The 18,055-nt window shown below is 39.4% G+C and overlaps 1 protein-coding gene across 1 annotated transcript in view; it reads right to left on the reverse strand.

Moving 5' to 3' along the window:
* Positions 1-17,204, reverse strand: part of tmtopsb (teleost multiple tissue opsin b) — a 63,527-nt gene extending 46,323 nt beyond the window's left edge. Inside the window, exon 1 of the mRNA XM_061965138.1 lies at positions 16,517-17,204. Coding sequence (XP_061821122.1) covers positions 16,517-16,889 — 373 coding nt within the window. The 5' untranslated portion in view covers positions 16,890-17,204. The remainder of the gene's footprint in view (positions 1-16,516) is intronic.
* Positions 17,205-18,055: the final 851 nt, after the last annotated feature.

Consider the following 18,055-nt stretch of genomic DNA (forward strand, 5'->3'; position numbering starts at 1 on the left):
AAAGCAGATGCATTTCCAACGATAAAGTCAAAGAAATCTGCCGCCAGACCCCCATTGAATCTGCCGGAGTGTGTGAGCAATTCAGGGACAAAGAACCTCGGTAGCACGGCAAGCAATGGCGGCAGTTTGTTCCCGCAGACGAGCGAGCTATCGACCCTAGCTTCCCTGGCCTGCTGACATCAACTCCAAAACTGGACAGATCAGCTTTCAGGAAAAGAGCGCGGATGAGGGTATGTCTACAGAATATATTAATTGATGAAAATTGGGCTGTCTGCACTCTCAAAGTGCATGTTGTTGCCAAATGTATTTCACATGCTGTAAACCTAGTTCATAGTTGTTAGTTTCCTTTAATGCCAAACAAACACATACCAATCGTTGGTTGGAAGGCAATCGCCAAATTTGTCCTCGCTTTCTCCCGTGTCGCTGGCTGTCGTGTCGTTTTCGTCGGTTTCGCTTGCATATGGTTCAAACCGATATGTCTCAATAGCTTCAGTTTCTTCTTCAATTTCGTTTTCGCTACCTGCCTCCACACTACAACCATCCGTTTCAATACATTCGTAATCTGTTGAATAGCTTAAGCCGCTGAAATCCGAGTCTGAATCCGAGCTAATGTCGCTATAGCTTGCTGTTCTTTCCGCCATGTTTGTTTGTGTTGGCTTCACTATGTGACGTCACAGGAAAATGGACGGGTGTTTATAACGATGGTTAAAATCCGGCACTTTGAAGCTTTTTTTAGGGATATTGCGTGATGGGTAAAATTTTGAAAAAAACTTCGAAAAATATAATAAGCCACTGGGAACTGATTTTTAATGGTTTTAACCATTCTGAAATTGTGATAATGTTCCCCTTTAATACTGCCTTGCTTATGGAGAGGAAGGGAATGACAGCCTGAACAGCCAGCCAAGTCTGAGCCTTCAACAAAAAAAATCAGTTCTCATGTTTCAGGCGTAATGGGACAGAGCCCACTACTGGCTTCGAAGATTGTTCCCAGCAGAGGTGGTCTGAACATGAAGGGGCACGCAGTGAGATGGCGTGAGTTGCACAAAAGTATTGGCAACACCTGCCACATCAGTGCCATGCGAAAGGTCATTTTTCCCTGTCTGGACATGTGGTGCCGAAGAAAATGTGAGCACCCTTGTCTTTCTGAGAAAATGCCACAGTGCAAAGAAACACAACTAATTGGGACAATCTATGCACCGTTTATCGCAGGTTGTTGATCTTGATTTTATTTTGCAGTTTTAGTAAGTCAGAACAAATGTTTGCCTAACCTTTGAATAAGAACAGTTCTTGAGCTTTTTTATAAGTTCCATCCATCCATTTTTTACCGCTTGTCCCTTTTGGGGTCGCGGGGGCTGCTGGAGCCTAACTCAGCTGCATTCGGGCGGAAGGCGGGGTACACCCTGGACAAGTCGCCACCTCATCGCAGGGCCAACACAGATAGACAGACAACATTCACACTCATATTCACACACTAGGGCCAATTTAGTGTTGCCAATATTAAGATTTATTGTTCTTACACCTTGCACATGTTGTCTCTTTTTGATACATAGAAGTACATTTTGTGTTGAGCTGTTTAAAAAACAGAATTAAACATTTGTACAAGGCAAACACATTGTCCACTCCTACTGCTCACTAGTGTAACCATATCTGAGTTATTGTGTAGAAATATGGGGAAACAACTACAATTGTAACGGTGTTACAAAAAAGACCAATTAGAACAATACAAAATGTTGGATATAGACATACTTGCCAACCCTCCCGGATTTTCCGGGACACTCCCGAAATTCAGCGCCTCTCCCGAAAACCTCCCGGGACAAATTTTCTCCCGAAAATCTCCCGAAATTCAGGCGGAGCTGGAGGCCACGCCCCCTCCAGCTCCATGCGGACCTGAGTGACGTGTCGACAGCGGCCAGCCTGTTCTCACGTCTGCTTTCCCACAATATAAACAGCGTACCTGCCCAATCACGTTATAACTGTAGAATGTTTGAGGGCGAGTTCTTGGTTTCTTATGTGGGTTTATTGTTAGGCAGTTTCATTAACGTCCTCCCAGTGCGGTAACAACACACAACAACAGCAGTCACGTTTTCGTCTACCGTAAAGCAGTTCGTCTGCCGTAAACAGCAATGTTGTGACACTCTTAAACAGGACAATACTGCCATCTACTGTACATGCATATGTGACAATAACATCTACTGCTTTTAGAGAGTGCAGTGCACAACTGCTATAATATATATATATATATATATATATACAACAGCACAACTTTATCTCCTTTGATATCGAGGAATTTTACCCTTCCATCACGCAAGACCTACTGACTCAAGCACTAGACTTCGCCTCAGACTACGACTCAATCACAGGCAACGAAAGAAACATCATCATCCACGCAAAAAACTCCATTCTCATCCACAACAGTACACCATGGCAAAAAAAGAACAATGCAACATTTGACGTCACTATGGGAAGTTTTGACGGAGCAGAAACGTGTGAACTCGTTGGGAGTTTCCTCCTCTCCCAGCTCGCTAGCCTCAATCTGAACCTTGGTATTTACCGTGATGACGGACTGGCAGTGTGTCGCGCCTCGCCAAGGAGCAGCGAGAATACCAAGAAGCGCATATGCCAAATTTTCAAAGAGAACGGCCTACGGATCACGATTGAAGCCAACAAACAAACCGTCAACTTCCTTGACGTCACTTTCAACCTGAGAAATAACAGCTACCAACCATTCACGAAACCCAACACAACACTCCAATACGTGCACCATGACAGCAACCACCCACCCACCACCACGAAAAGAATACCTACCGGAATCAATAAAAGGCTATCGATGCTGTCATCTAGCAAAGCTGAATTTGACCAAGCAACCCCCCCGTACCAAAAAGCCCTTGATGAAAGCGGATACAATTTCACCCTCACCTATGAACCCACGCCAGGAAACCAGCCAAAAAAGAACAGAAAACGAAACGACATCATCTGGTACAACCCCCCATACAGCAAAAACGTCTCAACTAACATTGGACACAAATTCCTCAATCTGATTGACAAACACTTTCCCAAAGACAACACCCTAAGAAAAGTATTCAACAAGAACAACATTAAATTGAGCTACAGCTGCATGAACAATATACGACAAATCATCTCAAACCACAACAAAACAATTGCAAATGAGCCGTCAGCCCCCAGACAGAGCGACTCCAAAACCAACAAAGGCTGTAACTGTCGAAAGAAACCTGATTGCCCTCTCAACGGGGGGTGCTTACAAACATCAGTTGTCTACCAATCTAAGGTAATACGCAAGGACATTAACACATCCGACACATATGTAGGATTAACCGAGGGAGAATTCAAAACCAGATGGAACAATCACAAGGCTTCTTTCAGGAACAAAAACCTGCGAAATACCACAGAACTCAGCAAACACATTTGGGACCTCAAAGACAATAATGTTGAATATTCAATAACATGGCAAATTCTTGCATCCAGCACACCTTACAATAGTGGTAATAAAAGATGCAACCTATGCTTGAAAGAGAAACTGTTTATTATTTACCGTCCAGACCTGTCATCCCTCAACAAGCGCAGCGAAATTGTAACAGCATGCCGCCATAGACGGAAACACCTCCTAGGTAACACATGAGCCAATCACCACGCCCCTACGCCAGCCTGTACCCACCCACTCTGTGCCCTATATAAACCATGGTATGCGAATGCTCCCATTAAAATCTCCTGATGATTGAGGGTACCCCCCCTCATGAAACAGGCCTGTAGAGATGAAATAGTCTTGTGATTTTTTTCCCCACACATACATATATATATATATATATATATATATATATATATATATATATATACATACATACATATACATATATATATATATATACATATATATATACACATATACATATATATATATACATCCATCCATTTTCTACCGCTTATTCCCTTTGGGGTCGCGGGGGGCGCTGGAGCCTATCTCAGCTACAATCGGGCGGAAGGCGGGGTACACCCTGGACAAGTCGCCACCTCATCGCATGGCCAACACAGATAGACAGACAACATTCACACTCACATCCACACACTAGGGCCAATTTAGTGTTGCCAATCAACTTATCCCCAGGTGCATATCTTTGGAAGTGGGAAGAAGCCGGAGTACCCGGAGGGAACCTACGCAGTCACGGGGAGAACATGCAAACTCCACACAGAAAGATCCCGAGCCCGGGATTGAACCCATGACTACTCAGGACCTTCGTATTGTGAGGCAGATGCACTAACCCCTCTGCCACCGTGATGCCTATATATATATATATATATATACATATATATATATATATATATATATATATATATATATATATATATATATATATATATATATATATGAAATACTTGACTTGGTGAATTCTAGCTGTAAATATACTCCTCCCCTCTTAACCACGCCCCCAACCACGCCCCCGTGGGGTTACTTTTTGGTTGGCCAACGATTTACGTGGTGTTGCGCACCTGACGTCAAGTGCGTTGAGTCTGTTCTGAAGTCTACAGTAAAGAGACGTACTTCATCACCTCGCCTGGTTATTGCCTCCAACTCAATATATTACAACAACATTGCTGTTTACGGCACACGAACTGCTTTACGGTAGAATAAAACATGACTGCTGTTGTTGTGTGTTGTTACCGCGCTGGGAGGACGTTAATGAAACTGCCTAACAATAAACCCACATAAGAAACCAAGAACTCGCCCTCGATCATTCTACAGTTATAATGTGTTTGGGCAGGCATGCTGTTTATATTGTGGGAAAGCGGACGTGAATACAGGCTGTCGACACGTCACTCAGGTCCGCATGGAGCTGGAGGGGGCGTGGCTTCCAGCTCCGCCTGAATTTCGGGAGATTTTCGGGAGAAAATTTGTCCCGGGAGGTTTTCGGGAGAGGCGCTGAATTTCGGGAATCTCCCGGAAAATCCGGGAGGGTTGGCAAGTATGAACATGCTACCCAAGAATGTACAACAATTCTTCTCCACAAAAGAGGAGGACTATAACCTTAGAGGAAAATCTACTTTAAAACATTTTCATGCACGCACAACACTTAAGACCTTTAGCATATCAGTATGTGGAATTAAATTATGGAATGGATTTGACAAAGAAATCAAACAAAAGCACTAATATGATACGGCTTAAGAAACTGTTCAAGCTACAAGTGTTCACAAAGTACAAAGAAGAAGAATTATGATAAACATCTTGAACCTTTTTTAAAAAAAGAAGAGATAATCTCATTCATCCCGTCGGTGAACAATAAATTACTTAACCATTTATTTATGAGAATTTAAATCATTGTGTACATATTTACATGTCTAAAATGTATTTCATATTGGTTTGCTTACATATGGTATATGTATGTATTTTTTTATTCACTTTTCTGTTACAAACAGAAAACAAAGAAATGGGATACAACTGCTATGATATGGATAGGGGTAGAGTTAAATAAACTCTGCTTCTTCCAACTCCTTTTTAGACGTGCTGTAATCAAACAATTGGAAATATGTGATACATTACATTGTAATTGCATTGTATGCATATTCGAAATAAACTGTAACATGTAATAATAGTATAAAATACTATATCATATTTTTTATGGTACACTTATTAAAGACAAAAACATATTTTTCTAGTTGTGATTAATCGTGATTACTTACGAGTTAACTATGAACAATATGCAATTATTGCGATTGAATATTGTGATCGTTTGACAGCCCTAATATAAATGTGTGCTTGAAAAATCTAGTTAAATAGGTATGGTTTATTATAATAATAAAAAAAATCTTATCATAAATGAATGTGTATTTGAAAAAAAAATTATATTTCAAATTAAAATAGATATTTTATGAATATTTTGGGGATTTTCTTACATTTATAATAATTAAAAAAGCTGTAAACTATTTCGTATTATAGAGAATTTGTTTTCTTTTGGAGTGTTTGCTTGTTATTTGCTTATATTGAATAAATAAACATTTAAAAAAATAATATATTTCTACAGTATATACAGACCTTGACGAAAAGACAACCCCTCCTTTTCAAGACTTTTTTTTGACAAAATATTTTTTTAAGACTACATGAAGTAAAAAAAAAAAAAAAGCATTTTAATAACGAGTGACCCTCGTGTGTGTGTTAGTGACAGGAAAAAAAGCTGTAACTCAGAAGTGCCTGGGCGCCACCTGCTTGTTAGTGTTTATCTCCAGACCTTGACTGTAAGACGACCTATGATATGTCATATACTACAAATGAAGAGATCAGGCGGGAAAACTGAAAAACGCCATTTTCAAGCAAAACGAGACGGTGTTGTTACACTCGGGTCGCATGACGGCGATTAGTGGCGTGTTCCCAAGATGCAGAAGATCGAGGAGGCAATGTGCAGGTAAAAGTATTTAATATAGCTCAAAACAAACAAAGGAAAAGGGAAGGCACCGAAGCATATGCAAAAAAACGAAACTAAAACTGACAGGTGCAAAACAACAAAACAGAATGCTGGAATACAGCAAAACTCACGGCAGGAGGAAAGGGCGTTCAAATGATCAATATCCATTCCAAACAAAGTCCCAACAAAGAATGGCGGCTCACACTCAACTTAAATAGAACTGATTGCAAACGGAAAATAGGTGAGGGGAAATGCTCTGGGCAAGATGTGTGAAGCGGTCACGAAAAAAAAAAAAACATTACAACAGGAAGTGCCACCAAAAGAAAAGCACAGGACATGAACCAACACAAAACACAGGAGAACACCAACAAAAGGGCACGGCCTGGTGTAACCAGCCGTCACAGGTGTCCTGATAAATCTGAGCGGTCTGTGAGCGAGAAAGGTCGACACAGTGAGGTGGGAAAAATGCCTGTTTACATAATGTACGGTATACTTGTGTAGCCATTACTGTCTCCAATGACAAACTGAATGGTGTGTTTACTCTGCTGTTGTTGTCTTGGGATGCAGCTGTCAATTTAATCATGTCACGATGCAGCGGTCAATGTAAACCCTGGACCCCCTTGTCCAGGAATGACCCAAAAATGTTGCTTAGTTGGAGGAAATTGATTTCTTACAGTGATGGAATGTGCATTCATGTGGGAAAAATGGATCTGTTTTCACTCATTTTTAGAGCCAGGCAGGCACTATATACAGTTGAAACTCAGAAAATGCAAATGTCCATTCATGTCAGCAGTAACTTCAAATGTAAAACTTTTATGTGATATAAAGTCATTGCATGCAAAGTGAGATATTATTTCTTATAATTTTGATGATCATGGTTTACAGCAGGGGTCACCAACGCGGTGCCCGCGGGCACCAGGTAGCCTGTTCTAAAAATAGCTCAAATAGCAGCACTTACCAGTGAGCTGCCTCTATTTTTTAAATGTTATTTATTTACTAGCAAGCTGGTCTCGCTTTGCTCGACATTTTTAATTCTAAGAGAGACAAAACTCAAATAGAAAATTCAAGAAAATATTTTAAAGACTTGGTCTTCACTAACTGACAAAGAAACAGATAACAGATTTGGTCTCCAGTTCAAAGTGTGACATGATTTATTTAAAAATTTGAGAGTTGACTTTTGTATTTTACATGAGTTATTATTTGTACAAACATGGTGCAAAGTAATTCATGATTTGTTAAAACATGTTAGTGGCTAGCTAGTTAAAATGGGATATTGTGATTTCACAAGACTGTCTTAGAAGTGATCATTTGAAAATGTTCAATTTGAAAAATGTGCACTTAGAGAAAACATAAAAATAAAGTGTTGCATATTGATATTTATCTGTTTCTATATATATTTATTGTGAGAAATCATTAAGATGATCAGTGTTTCCACAAAGATAATTATCATTAATTATCAATAATAACATAGAGTTAAAGGTAAATTGAGCAAATTGGCTATTTCTGGCAATTTATTTAAGTGTGTATCAAACTGGTAGCCTCTGCGATGAGGTGGCGACTTGTCCAGGGTGTACACCGCCTTCCGCCCGATTGTAGTTGAGATAGGCTCCAGCGCCCCCCGCGACCCCAAAGGGAATAAGCGGTAGAAAATGGATGGATGGAAACTGGTAGCACTTCGCATTAATCAGTACCCAAGAAGTAGCTCTTGGTTTCAAAAAGGTTGGTGACCCCTGGTTTACAGTTTTCAAATTAAATATTCTGAGATTTTCAATCTGAGGTTTCCATACATTGTATGCCATAATCATCAACATTATATCAAAAGTAACCTTGAAATATGTCGAGTTGCATGTTAAGAGCCCTTGCCATATATTACTTTCAGCTTGTAAATCTACACAAACTTTTGCACAATATTGCATTTGTTTCAGTTTCACCTATATAAAGTATTTTCTCGGGAGATTCTTAAAATATTCGAAAATGTTACTAAATCTTGCATTCCTGTGTAATTTTCACATATTTTTTATCCGGTTAAATTCTACAGAGGAATATTTATTTCTTATATTTATTTTCAAAAAAGTGTTTTTTTTCCTACGCTTTGTGCCTCTTAAAACCTCAATGTTGGCTTTATAAAGTCACGCCACCTCTACCCTAAACAAAGTTGATGCTAACCCACCTTTTGTGTTCTCCTTTTTACAAATAAACAATAAGAGAACCGACAAAAAAAAAATAATCGTTAAGCAGAATCGAAAGTAGAATCGGAACCGGAAAAATATGATCAATTCCCATTCCTATCTATAATATAAACTATTTCGTAATGTATATTATCATGGAAGGGCTTCACGGTGGCAGAGGGGTTAGTGCATCTGCCTCACAATACGAAGGTCCTGAGTAGTCTTGGGTTCAATCCCGGGCTGGGGATCTTTCTGTGTGGAGTTTGCATGTCCTCCCCGTGACTGCGTGGGTTCCCTCCGGGTACTCCGGCTTCCTCCCACCTCCAAAGACATGCACCTGGGGATAAGTTGATTGGCAACACTAAATTGGCCCTAGTGTGTGGATGTGAGTGTGAATGTTGTCTGTCTATCTGTGTTGGCCCTGCGATGAGGTGGCGACTTGTCCAGGGTGTACCCCGCCTTCCGCCCGATTGTAGCTGAGATAGGCTCCAGCGCCCCCCGCGACCCCAAAGGGAATAAGCGGTAGAAAATGGATGGATGGATATTATCATGGAGAATTTGTTTTCTTTTGGAGTGTTTCCTTGATATTTGCTTACATTAAATTCCTAAATATATTTGTAAAATATTACTAAATATATTTTTTATAATTATATATATTTTGTAACTATATACTGATCTTGACTAAAAGACACCCCTCGCCCCTTCAAGAACTCTTTTTGGGAAAAAAAAAATGTTTTAAGACAGAATCAAGAAAAATAAAATACAAAACACATTCATTTAAATGACTTTTAAAACTTGTGGGAGTGACAGGAAAAAAAGCTCTGACTCACTTATTTGTATTTTATTAATCTCCAGAGCTTGACTGTAAAATGACCTCTTTAACACCCATTCGATGTTTTATACTGCAAATATTTATGTTGTTTTTGATTGGTCAACAATCATTTGTGCGTGATAATCATCAGCATATATCTCATTAGCTAAAATAATCTTATGAGTTATAGCGCCACCTGTTGCTTTGGTATACACCTGAAAACTTGAAATATATATTTTTTAACATTTGTACATTCCATATACAGTGTGGGGCGCGGGGACCAAATTTGGCTTGTTGAGTCGCTTGATTTGGCCCGCCAAAGGTTGGCTTTACAAATATAATTCATATTCATACTGACCTTTTAAGCTCACTTTGGGTGTCCTGACTGGATAATAATATCACATATCGGTCCAATATCAGCATGAAAAAACAAGTATCAGATTATATCGACTTGCATCCAAACCTTCCAATACTAGTTTTACTACAAGCAGTACTGCAGTGTGTTTACTTCAGTCAACCTCTAAATTACCTCCAATAAACACTCAATTTCTTCTATTTTAGTCAAGTCATTTACAAAGGGTAAACAATTGAAATGTGGGTGGTTGATGAGCCTCTTGTGTGCTTGTTGGTTGATGTATTTGAACCTGTTAGGGATTATTTTCTGCAGTTTGGCATCAAAAACTTGTCAAATCAGATGTCACATAAAGGTCAAGAATCGGCAGCAAGAATTTGACGTAATCCATTCCGGTGAGGGAGCGGGGGCGTCGTGGAACAGGGCGCAGGAGAGGCTTAAGGTTTATGAAGCGGAGTAAAATGATGGCGGGTTACAACCTTTTAGACCATTATCAGCTTCAAGCAGCCTGCAGATGGACGACAGCACAGCGGGGATTGCACTCATCATCATCATCATCATCATCGTCACTCTAACACTTTGCGCCGATCCATTAGCGCCTTACATTGGGTGTGCACGCTGATTATTTATACTCCACTCCCATGTTGTTGGCCAAAATGGCTTATAAGAGCTTCCAAAGGGTTAACAAGTCCAATAAACGTGCCACAATTAACCACTTTTATCATATATTATCAACTCAAAATAGTCAAAGTTTGCAACCACATATGAGATGCACAGTTCAGAACATAAAGCAACAACTTAATTGGACAGCTTTGGTAACATATTACTTGACGTAAACAAATATTCCAAACCAAAATGCCATCTGCTTAGTTAAATATATACATTATTTATATATTGCGCTAGTTTTACCATTGTACATTTCACAAAATGCTTCTAAAATATACTTTTAATGAGCTTTTTGACCAATTACATGGCTTAATCTGAAATATTCAGAACCAAAATGCCATCTCTTGGGTTGATTTCACAGGTTATTTTTAACCTCTGTTTTATATACAGTACTGGCTTAGATTTCACCAAAAGCTTCAAAAATCCATCCATCCATCCATTTTCTACCGCTTATTCCCTTTGGGGTCGCAGGGGGCGCTGGAGCCTATCTCAGCTACAATCGGGCGGAAGGCAGTGTACACCCTGGACAAGTCGCCACCTCATCGCAGGGCCAACACAGATAGACAGACAACATTCACACTCACATCCACACACTAGGGCCAATTTAGTGTTGCCAATCAACTTATCCCCAGGTGCATGTCTTTGGAAGTGGGAGGAAGCCGGAGTACCCGGAGGGAACCCACGCAGTCACGGGGAGGACATGCAAACTCCACACAGAAAGATCCCGAGCCCGGGATTGAACCCAAGACTACTCAGGACCTTCGTATTGTGAGGCAGATGCACTAACCCCTCTGCCACCGTGAAGCCCAGCTTCAAAAATATACTTTGAAAAAGCTTTTGTGACAGTCAAATATTCCGGACCAAAATTCTATCTTTTGGCTTGAAAACGTAGTTATTTTGATAATCTGCAAAATGTACTCACTTAGATTTCACCAAAATCTTCTAAAATATACTTATAATATGTGGCATGTATTTTGAGCAAAAATTCAGTCTCTTGGGTTGAATATGCAAGTTTTTTTATATTCCGCTACATTGTGCAGCCTTTTGAGACATTTGTGATGAAGGGCTATATAAGTAAACTTTAATTGGTTGATTGATGATTTAGAGTACCACCTGAGATTTCACCAAAAGCTACCAAAATGTACTTTCAAAGAGCTTTTGTGACTTATTTTGTGGTTTAACTGAAATATACCAAATCAAAATTGTATCTCTTCCTTTAAATACACAGGGCCAAATTTATCAACTCAGATTACACCAAAAGTTATTTTAAATATACGTTTAAGGAAACCTTTTTTGACTTATTATGTGGGCCAACTCAAATATTCCGTTCTGTGTCTTGGTTGAAACACGCAGGTTATTTTCATATTCTGCAAAATCTAGCGTTCCCAAAAAGCTTATAAAATATACATTGAAAGAGTTTTTGTGACATATTACATGGCTTAACTCCAATACTTTAGTCTATTGGGTTGAGTACGCAGGTTATTTTTAAACTATATTTACCAGTTTAGATTTCACAAAAAATTTTCAAAAAAAAAAAATACTTTGAAAGGGCTTTTTTGACATATTTCATGGTTTACCTCAAAGAATCAGAATCAAAATTTGGTCTCTTGGATTGAATACGAAGGTTATTTTTTATATTGTATTATGTTTACCAGCTTGGATTTCATAAAAATACTTTAAAATATCCTTTGAAAGGACTTTTATTTTTACTTATTTTGTGGCTTAACTCAATCATTCCGGACCAAAATTCTGTCTTGTGGTTTGAATATGCAGGTTATTATTTATATACTATTATATTAACCAGTTTAGATTGCACAAAAATATTATAGAATATACTTTGAAAGAGCTTTTTTGACTTTGTACGTGGCTTACCTCAAATATTCTGTGCAAAAAATTAGGTCTGTTGCATAGAAAAGGTACGCTATTTTCATATTCTGACAAATTCACCAAAAGCTTATAAAATACACTTTGAAGGAGCTTTTTTTGACTTATGATTTAAATATTCAGAACCAAAATTCTATCTCTAGATGTGAAAACGTAGTTTATGTTTATATTTTGCAAAATGTACCACGTTTGATTTCACCACACACGCACACACACACACACACACACACACACACACACACACACACACACACACACACACACACACACACACACACACACACACACACACACACACACACACCCAGTTCCAATGCATTTTCTCTTACATAAATGCTGCATGCTTTTTGCTGTCATTTTAACACGGTCGGTGCCTTCGGTCTGTTTTCATTTCAAGTGACCCAAGACCCATCAATAATAAGGGCGGCTGCTTTTTCATTTCAGACAGGGGTGTCCAAACATTTTTCCAACAAGGGCCACATTACCAAAAGTCATAGGATACGGGGCCCATTTATATATTTTTTTATTTTTTTAAAAATGCTGAAAACTGACATTAAATAAGTTTAAAGACAAACCTTAGTGTCAGCTTTGTGTTATAGGTGACAAAGTGTACAATTTGTAGTTATTTCAGGGGTGTCCAGGTGCTTGGGTTTTGTTGGCCCACGACATATTGTTGGAAAAAACCAACAGTAAAAATGTAAAGAAAAATTAACAAAATGATGTAATGTAATGAAAAAAAAATTAAATTTTGATACTAATCAGAATCAGCTTTATTGGCCAAATATGTTTAGCAAACAAGGATTTCGACTGCGCTCTCTTAGTTCAAGGAAAACAATAAATAATAACGATTAACTATAAATATAAACAAGCACTTAAATAACAAATATGTGCAAAGCTCTTAAAATGATAGTGTAGCGGTGAATAGAGTAAAGAGTAATAAAGATGATGACGTGAGCACGAGTTAATACATTCAGTGACAGATAATAACTAATAATAATACAATTTGTCTCTCATAACAAAGCTGGCACTAAGTTTTGGTATATGATGTCTGTTTTTAGCATTTTTTTTTTAAATATATCAAAAGATCCCCCAAATTTATATCAATTCTTACGTGTGTTTTTTCCGACAACATTTCTAGATAATCTTATTTATATGAAATATAACTTACTTCACTGATTATTTATTATTTTTAATGTTGTTAGTTATGGAGTATATTGTGAATAAATTGAGAACAGGAAGTGAAGAAAAGTTTTAGCAACTGCTATGTAAAGGAAAAGGGATAGGATTAAATAAGCGCTGCTTCTTCCTACTCCTTTTCGAACATGTTGACTATTTCAGTGTTTTTCAACCTTTTCTGAGCCAGGGCACATTTTTTTTCATTGAAAAATCCCGAGGCACACATTAAAGAGCAGAAAAACATAAAAAATGAAACTCAGCAGCCGATATTGACAATAAAAAGTTGTTTTCGCAATTGTTGGATATGAATTCAAACCATCACCAACCCATGCATCACTATAGCTCTTGTCTCAAAGTAGGTGTACCGTCACACCGTGACTTATTTTGAGTTTTTTGGTGTTTTGCCGTGTGTAGTGTTTTAGTTCTTGTCTTGCGCTCCTATTTTGGGTGTTGATTGTCATGTACGGATGTACTTTGTGGACGCCGTCTGCTCCACACGCTGTAAGTCTTTGCTGTCGTCCAGCATTTGGTTTTGTTTACTTTGCAGCCAGTTCAGTTTTAGTTTCGTTTTGCATAGCCATCCTTAAGCTTCAATGTCTTTTTTTAGCGGCACTCGCCTTTTGTTTATTTTTGGTTAAAGCATTAGATACCTTTTTACCTGCACCCTGCCTCCCGCATAATGTGATTGCGACAAACCGTGTTCCTGACATCGACAAAGCAATTAGCTACCTGCTGATATGCCGAGCGCTTAACAGTACAGACACTCAACAACGGCACATTATTTGCGGGTTATAATTACTGGTTTGCATAAAATAGTTTTAACCCAATTAGGTGAAATTACATAATGTCCCACGTAGGGTTGTACGGTATACCGGTATTAGTATAGTACCGCGATACTAATGAATCATTTTCGGTACTATACCGTCTCTGTAACGTACCGGTCCCGATCCCCCCCATCCCCGCGTCGAAGTCACGTCATGTCATTGCTGGTTTACGAGCAGACAAGCATGTTCGGCGGCACACAATCACAGATTACTTACAAGCAGACACAGTGTGTAGACAGAAAAGGGAGAACGGACGCATTTTGGCTTAAAAACTAATGAAGTTAGAACACTAAAACGCCCTCAGGAAGAGATGCTTTAAGACATGGCTAGCTAGCTATAGCGGCTAATGTCCATCCGCCGTCGGCAGTGGTTTAGCGACTTCTAAATCACTAATCCTCGCTTCCATGGCAAAAAATTAAGTACGTTTCTTACAAGTATCATCCCTGCAGGACGAGGAATAGCTAAACATGCTTCACTACACACCGTAGCTCACCGGCGTCAAAATGTAAACAAACGCCATGGGTGGATTTACACCTAACATCCACTGTAATGATATCAAGTACAGGCACGTATCTAGTCGATACTACTATGATTATGTTGATATTTTTTGGCATCACAACATCTTCTTTCGTTTTTTAAAAATGTATATCATGTTTATAAACTCAGGAAATATGTCCCTGGACACATGAGGACTTTGAATATGACCAATGTATGATCCTGTAACGACTTGGTATCGGATTGATACCAAAATTTGTGGTATCATCCAAAACTAATGTAAAGTATCAGACAACAGAAGAATAAGTGACTATTACATTTTAACAGAAGTGTAGATAGAACATGTTAAAATAGAAAGTAACAGTAAATGAACAAGTAGATTAATAATACATTTTCTACCACTGGTCCTTAATAATGTTGACAAAATAATAGAATGATAAATGACACAATATGTTACCTAATCAGTCAGCAGACTAATTAGGAGCCTGTGTTTGTTTACTTACTACTAAAAGACAAGTTGTCTAGTATGTTCACTATTTTATTTAAGGACTTAACTGCAATAAGAAACATGTTAATGTACCCTAAGCTTTTTGGTCAAATAAAGCCAATAATGCAATTTTTTGTGGTCCCCTTTATTTAGAAAAGTACCGAAAAGTATCGAAATAATTTTAATATAGGTACCAAATAATTGTTATTGTTATACAATACTAGTCCCACGGCACACCAAACATTATGTCATGATACACTAGTGCAGTGGTTCTCAAATAGGGGTACGCGTACCCCTGGGTACGCGTACGTGAGATTTTTTTTAAATCTTCTAAAAATAGCAACAATTCAAAAATCCTTTATAAATATATTTATTGAATAATACTTAAACAAAATATGAATGTAAGTTCATAAACTCAGTGAAGCACAAGCTCAGGTTTCTCACTAAAATGTCTGTCAAAAAGAACTGTGAAAAGAAATGCAACAATGCAATATTCAGTGTTGACAGCTAGATTTTTTTTGTGGACATGTTCCATAAATATTGATGTTAAATATTTCTTTTTTGTGAAGAAATGTTTAGAATTAAGTTCATAAATCCAGATGGATCTCTATTACAATCCCCAAAGAGGGCACTTTAAGTTGATGATTACTTCTATGTGTAGAAATCTTTATTTATAATTGAATCACTTGTTTATTTTTCAACAAGTTTTTAGTTCTCTTTTTTTCCAAATAGTTCAAGAAAGACCACTACAAATGAGCAATATTTTGCACTGTTATACAATTTAATAAATCAGAAACTGATGACATAGTGCTGTATTTTACTTCTTTATCTCTTTTTTTCAACCAAAAATGCTTTTCTCTGATTAGGGGGTACTTGAATTAAAAAAATGTTCACAGGGGGTACTGAAAAAAGGTTGAGAACCACTGCACGAGTGTGCCGCGGCACAGTGGTTGAGAAACACTGGAATAGAGAAACTGGAAATCGTGATATGTATCATGTTGTATGCATGCATGTTTCGAAATAAACACACACTCAACTCAACTCAACATTGCTGGCCATCAAAACCAACCCACAAATGGCCCCCGGGCCGCACTTTGGACACCCGTGATTTAGGGAAAAGCAGCTAGACAACATTTGGATGAGGTGCATGGAAAAGACTTGCACCTGCCGGCATATAGTAACGTGGTTATTATTTCATGCATGCATGTTTTGAAAAAGGGTGATAAAAGTGATCAGGACTCACCCAAACAGGCGTTAACGAAGCCGTACCAGACGCAGCCTGCCCGCCCGATCAGCCAGCGTCCCTGGATGCTGGCCGCGAAGCTGAAGGGTGTTCCCAGCACGCACACCAGCAGGTCGCTGGCCGAGATGCTCACCAGGAGGAGGTTCATGGGCGTGCGTAGAGCCCGGTACCGGAGGAACATGGCCAGCACCACAAAGTTGCAGAGGAACCCCAGGGTGCCGATGAAGCCCAGGCACACGGCCACCACCAGGTGCCCGGTGGGGCTGAGGGACGGCGGCGGCAGGGAGCCGGACACCTCCTCATACTTGGCCGTGGAGGCGGCTCCTCCCTCGGGACAGTGTGCGCAGCTCAGGCTGACGTTGGAGTCGATCATGCCGACAAGTTTGGAGGCGAACCATTCGGCTCTCGGAGCTGTTCGGAGCGCGCACTCAACCCATCGGGGGAATTCAGACTCGTCAGACTTTTACGCACGGGCGCGAGGCGGAGGGTTGCGTCTGCGGCCGACGAGGGAAGCTGAGCGTGGGTGAGGAACACGCAGGTGTCGCGGCGGCTCCGCCCACCCTGCGCCGAGCGCTCCTCAGCAGGAGAGGTGCGCTCCCTTCTCGCATGTCTGCCCTTTTATCGCCCACTGCGCCGGCTGGTGCGCCGCGGAGAGAGAAATGTGCCCATCTGGGCAGCATGTCGGCGTCTGCGCATGCGCCCGACAACGCCAATCACAGTTAATCACTGTCATTTACCATACTGATAGACCAGAGGTCGGGAACCTTTTTGGCTGAGAGAGCCATGAAAGCCAAATATTTTAAAATGTATTTCCGTGAGAGCCATATAATATTTTTTAACACTGAATTCAACTAGATGCGTGCATTTTTAAGTAAGACCAACATTTTTAGAGTATAATAAGTCTCTTATTCTTTTTAAAGGGGAACATTATCAGCAGACCTATGTAAGCGTCAGGGGCGTCACTAGCTTTTAAGGACAGGGGGGGCTTAGCCCCCAGGAGATGCACAGGATGCGAGCGAACGTTACGCACGAGCACAAAACTTCACAAACGGCTAACAACGACTTAGAAATTATTCATTGTTGTTATTATTATTATTTTTTAAATGCACGGGACGAAATGAAATGCTCCCCGGGACGATGGCTTTTAACAATTTTTTTTCTTTTTCTTTTTATGTATTTATTCATTTTACATTTTATATTAAATGTCTTGGTTTTTCCTCCCTCTGAAAATCCTATGAAATGTTTAACAAGCCATCCTATAATAATACAACAGCTATTAATGTAGCTATACAATAAGACAAATATATTTAATGATGTTTTTTTCATTATTTTAACAATAGGCTAATGTATATTACTTTATATAGATTCTACAAGAGGAGTTCAAGTACCTCGGAGTCTTGTTCACGAGTGAGGGAAGAGTGGATCGTGAGATCGACAGGCGGATCAGTGCGGCATCTTCAGTAATGCGGACGCTGTATCGATCCGTTGTGGTGAAGAAGGAGCTGAGCCGGAAGGCAAAGCTCTCAATTTACCGGTCGA

Source organism: Nerophis lumbriciformis, linkage group LG07, assembly GCF_033978685.3.
Source record: "Nerophis lumbriciformis linkage group LG07, RoL_Nlum_v2.1, whole genome shotgun sequence".
Lineage (NCBI taxonomy): Eukaryota > Metazoa > Chordata > Actinopteri > Syngnathiformes > Syngnathidae > Nerophis > Nerophis lumbriciformis.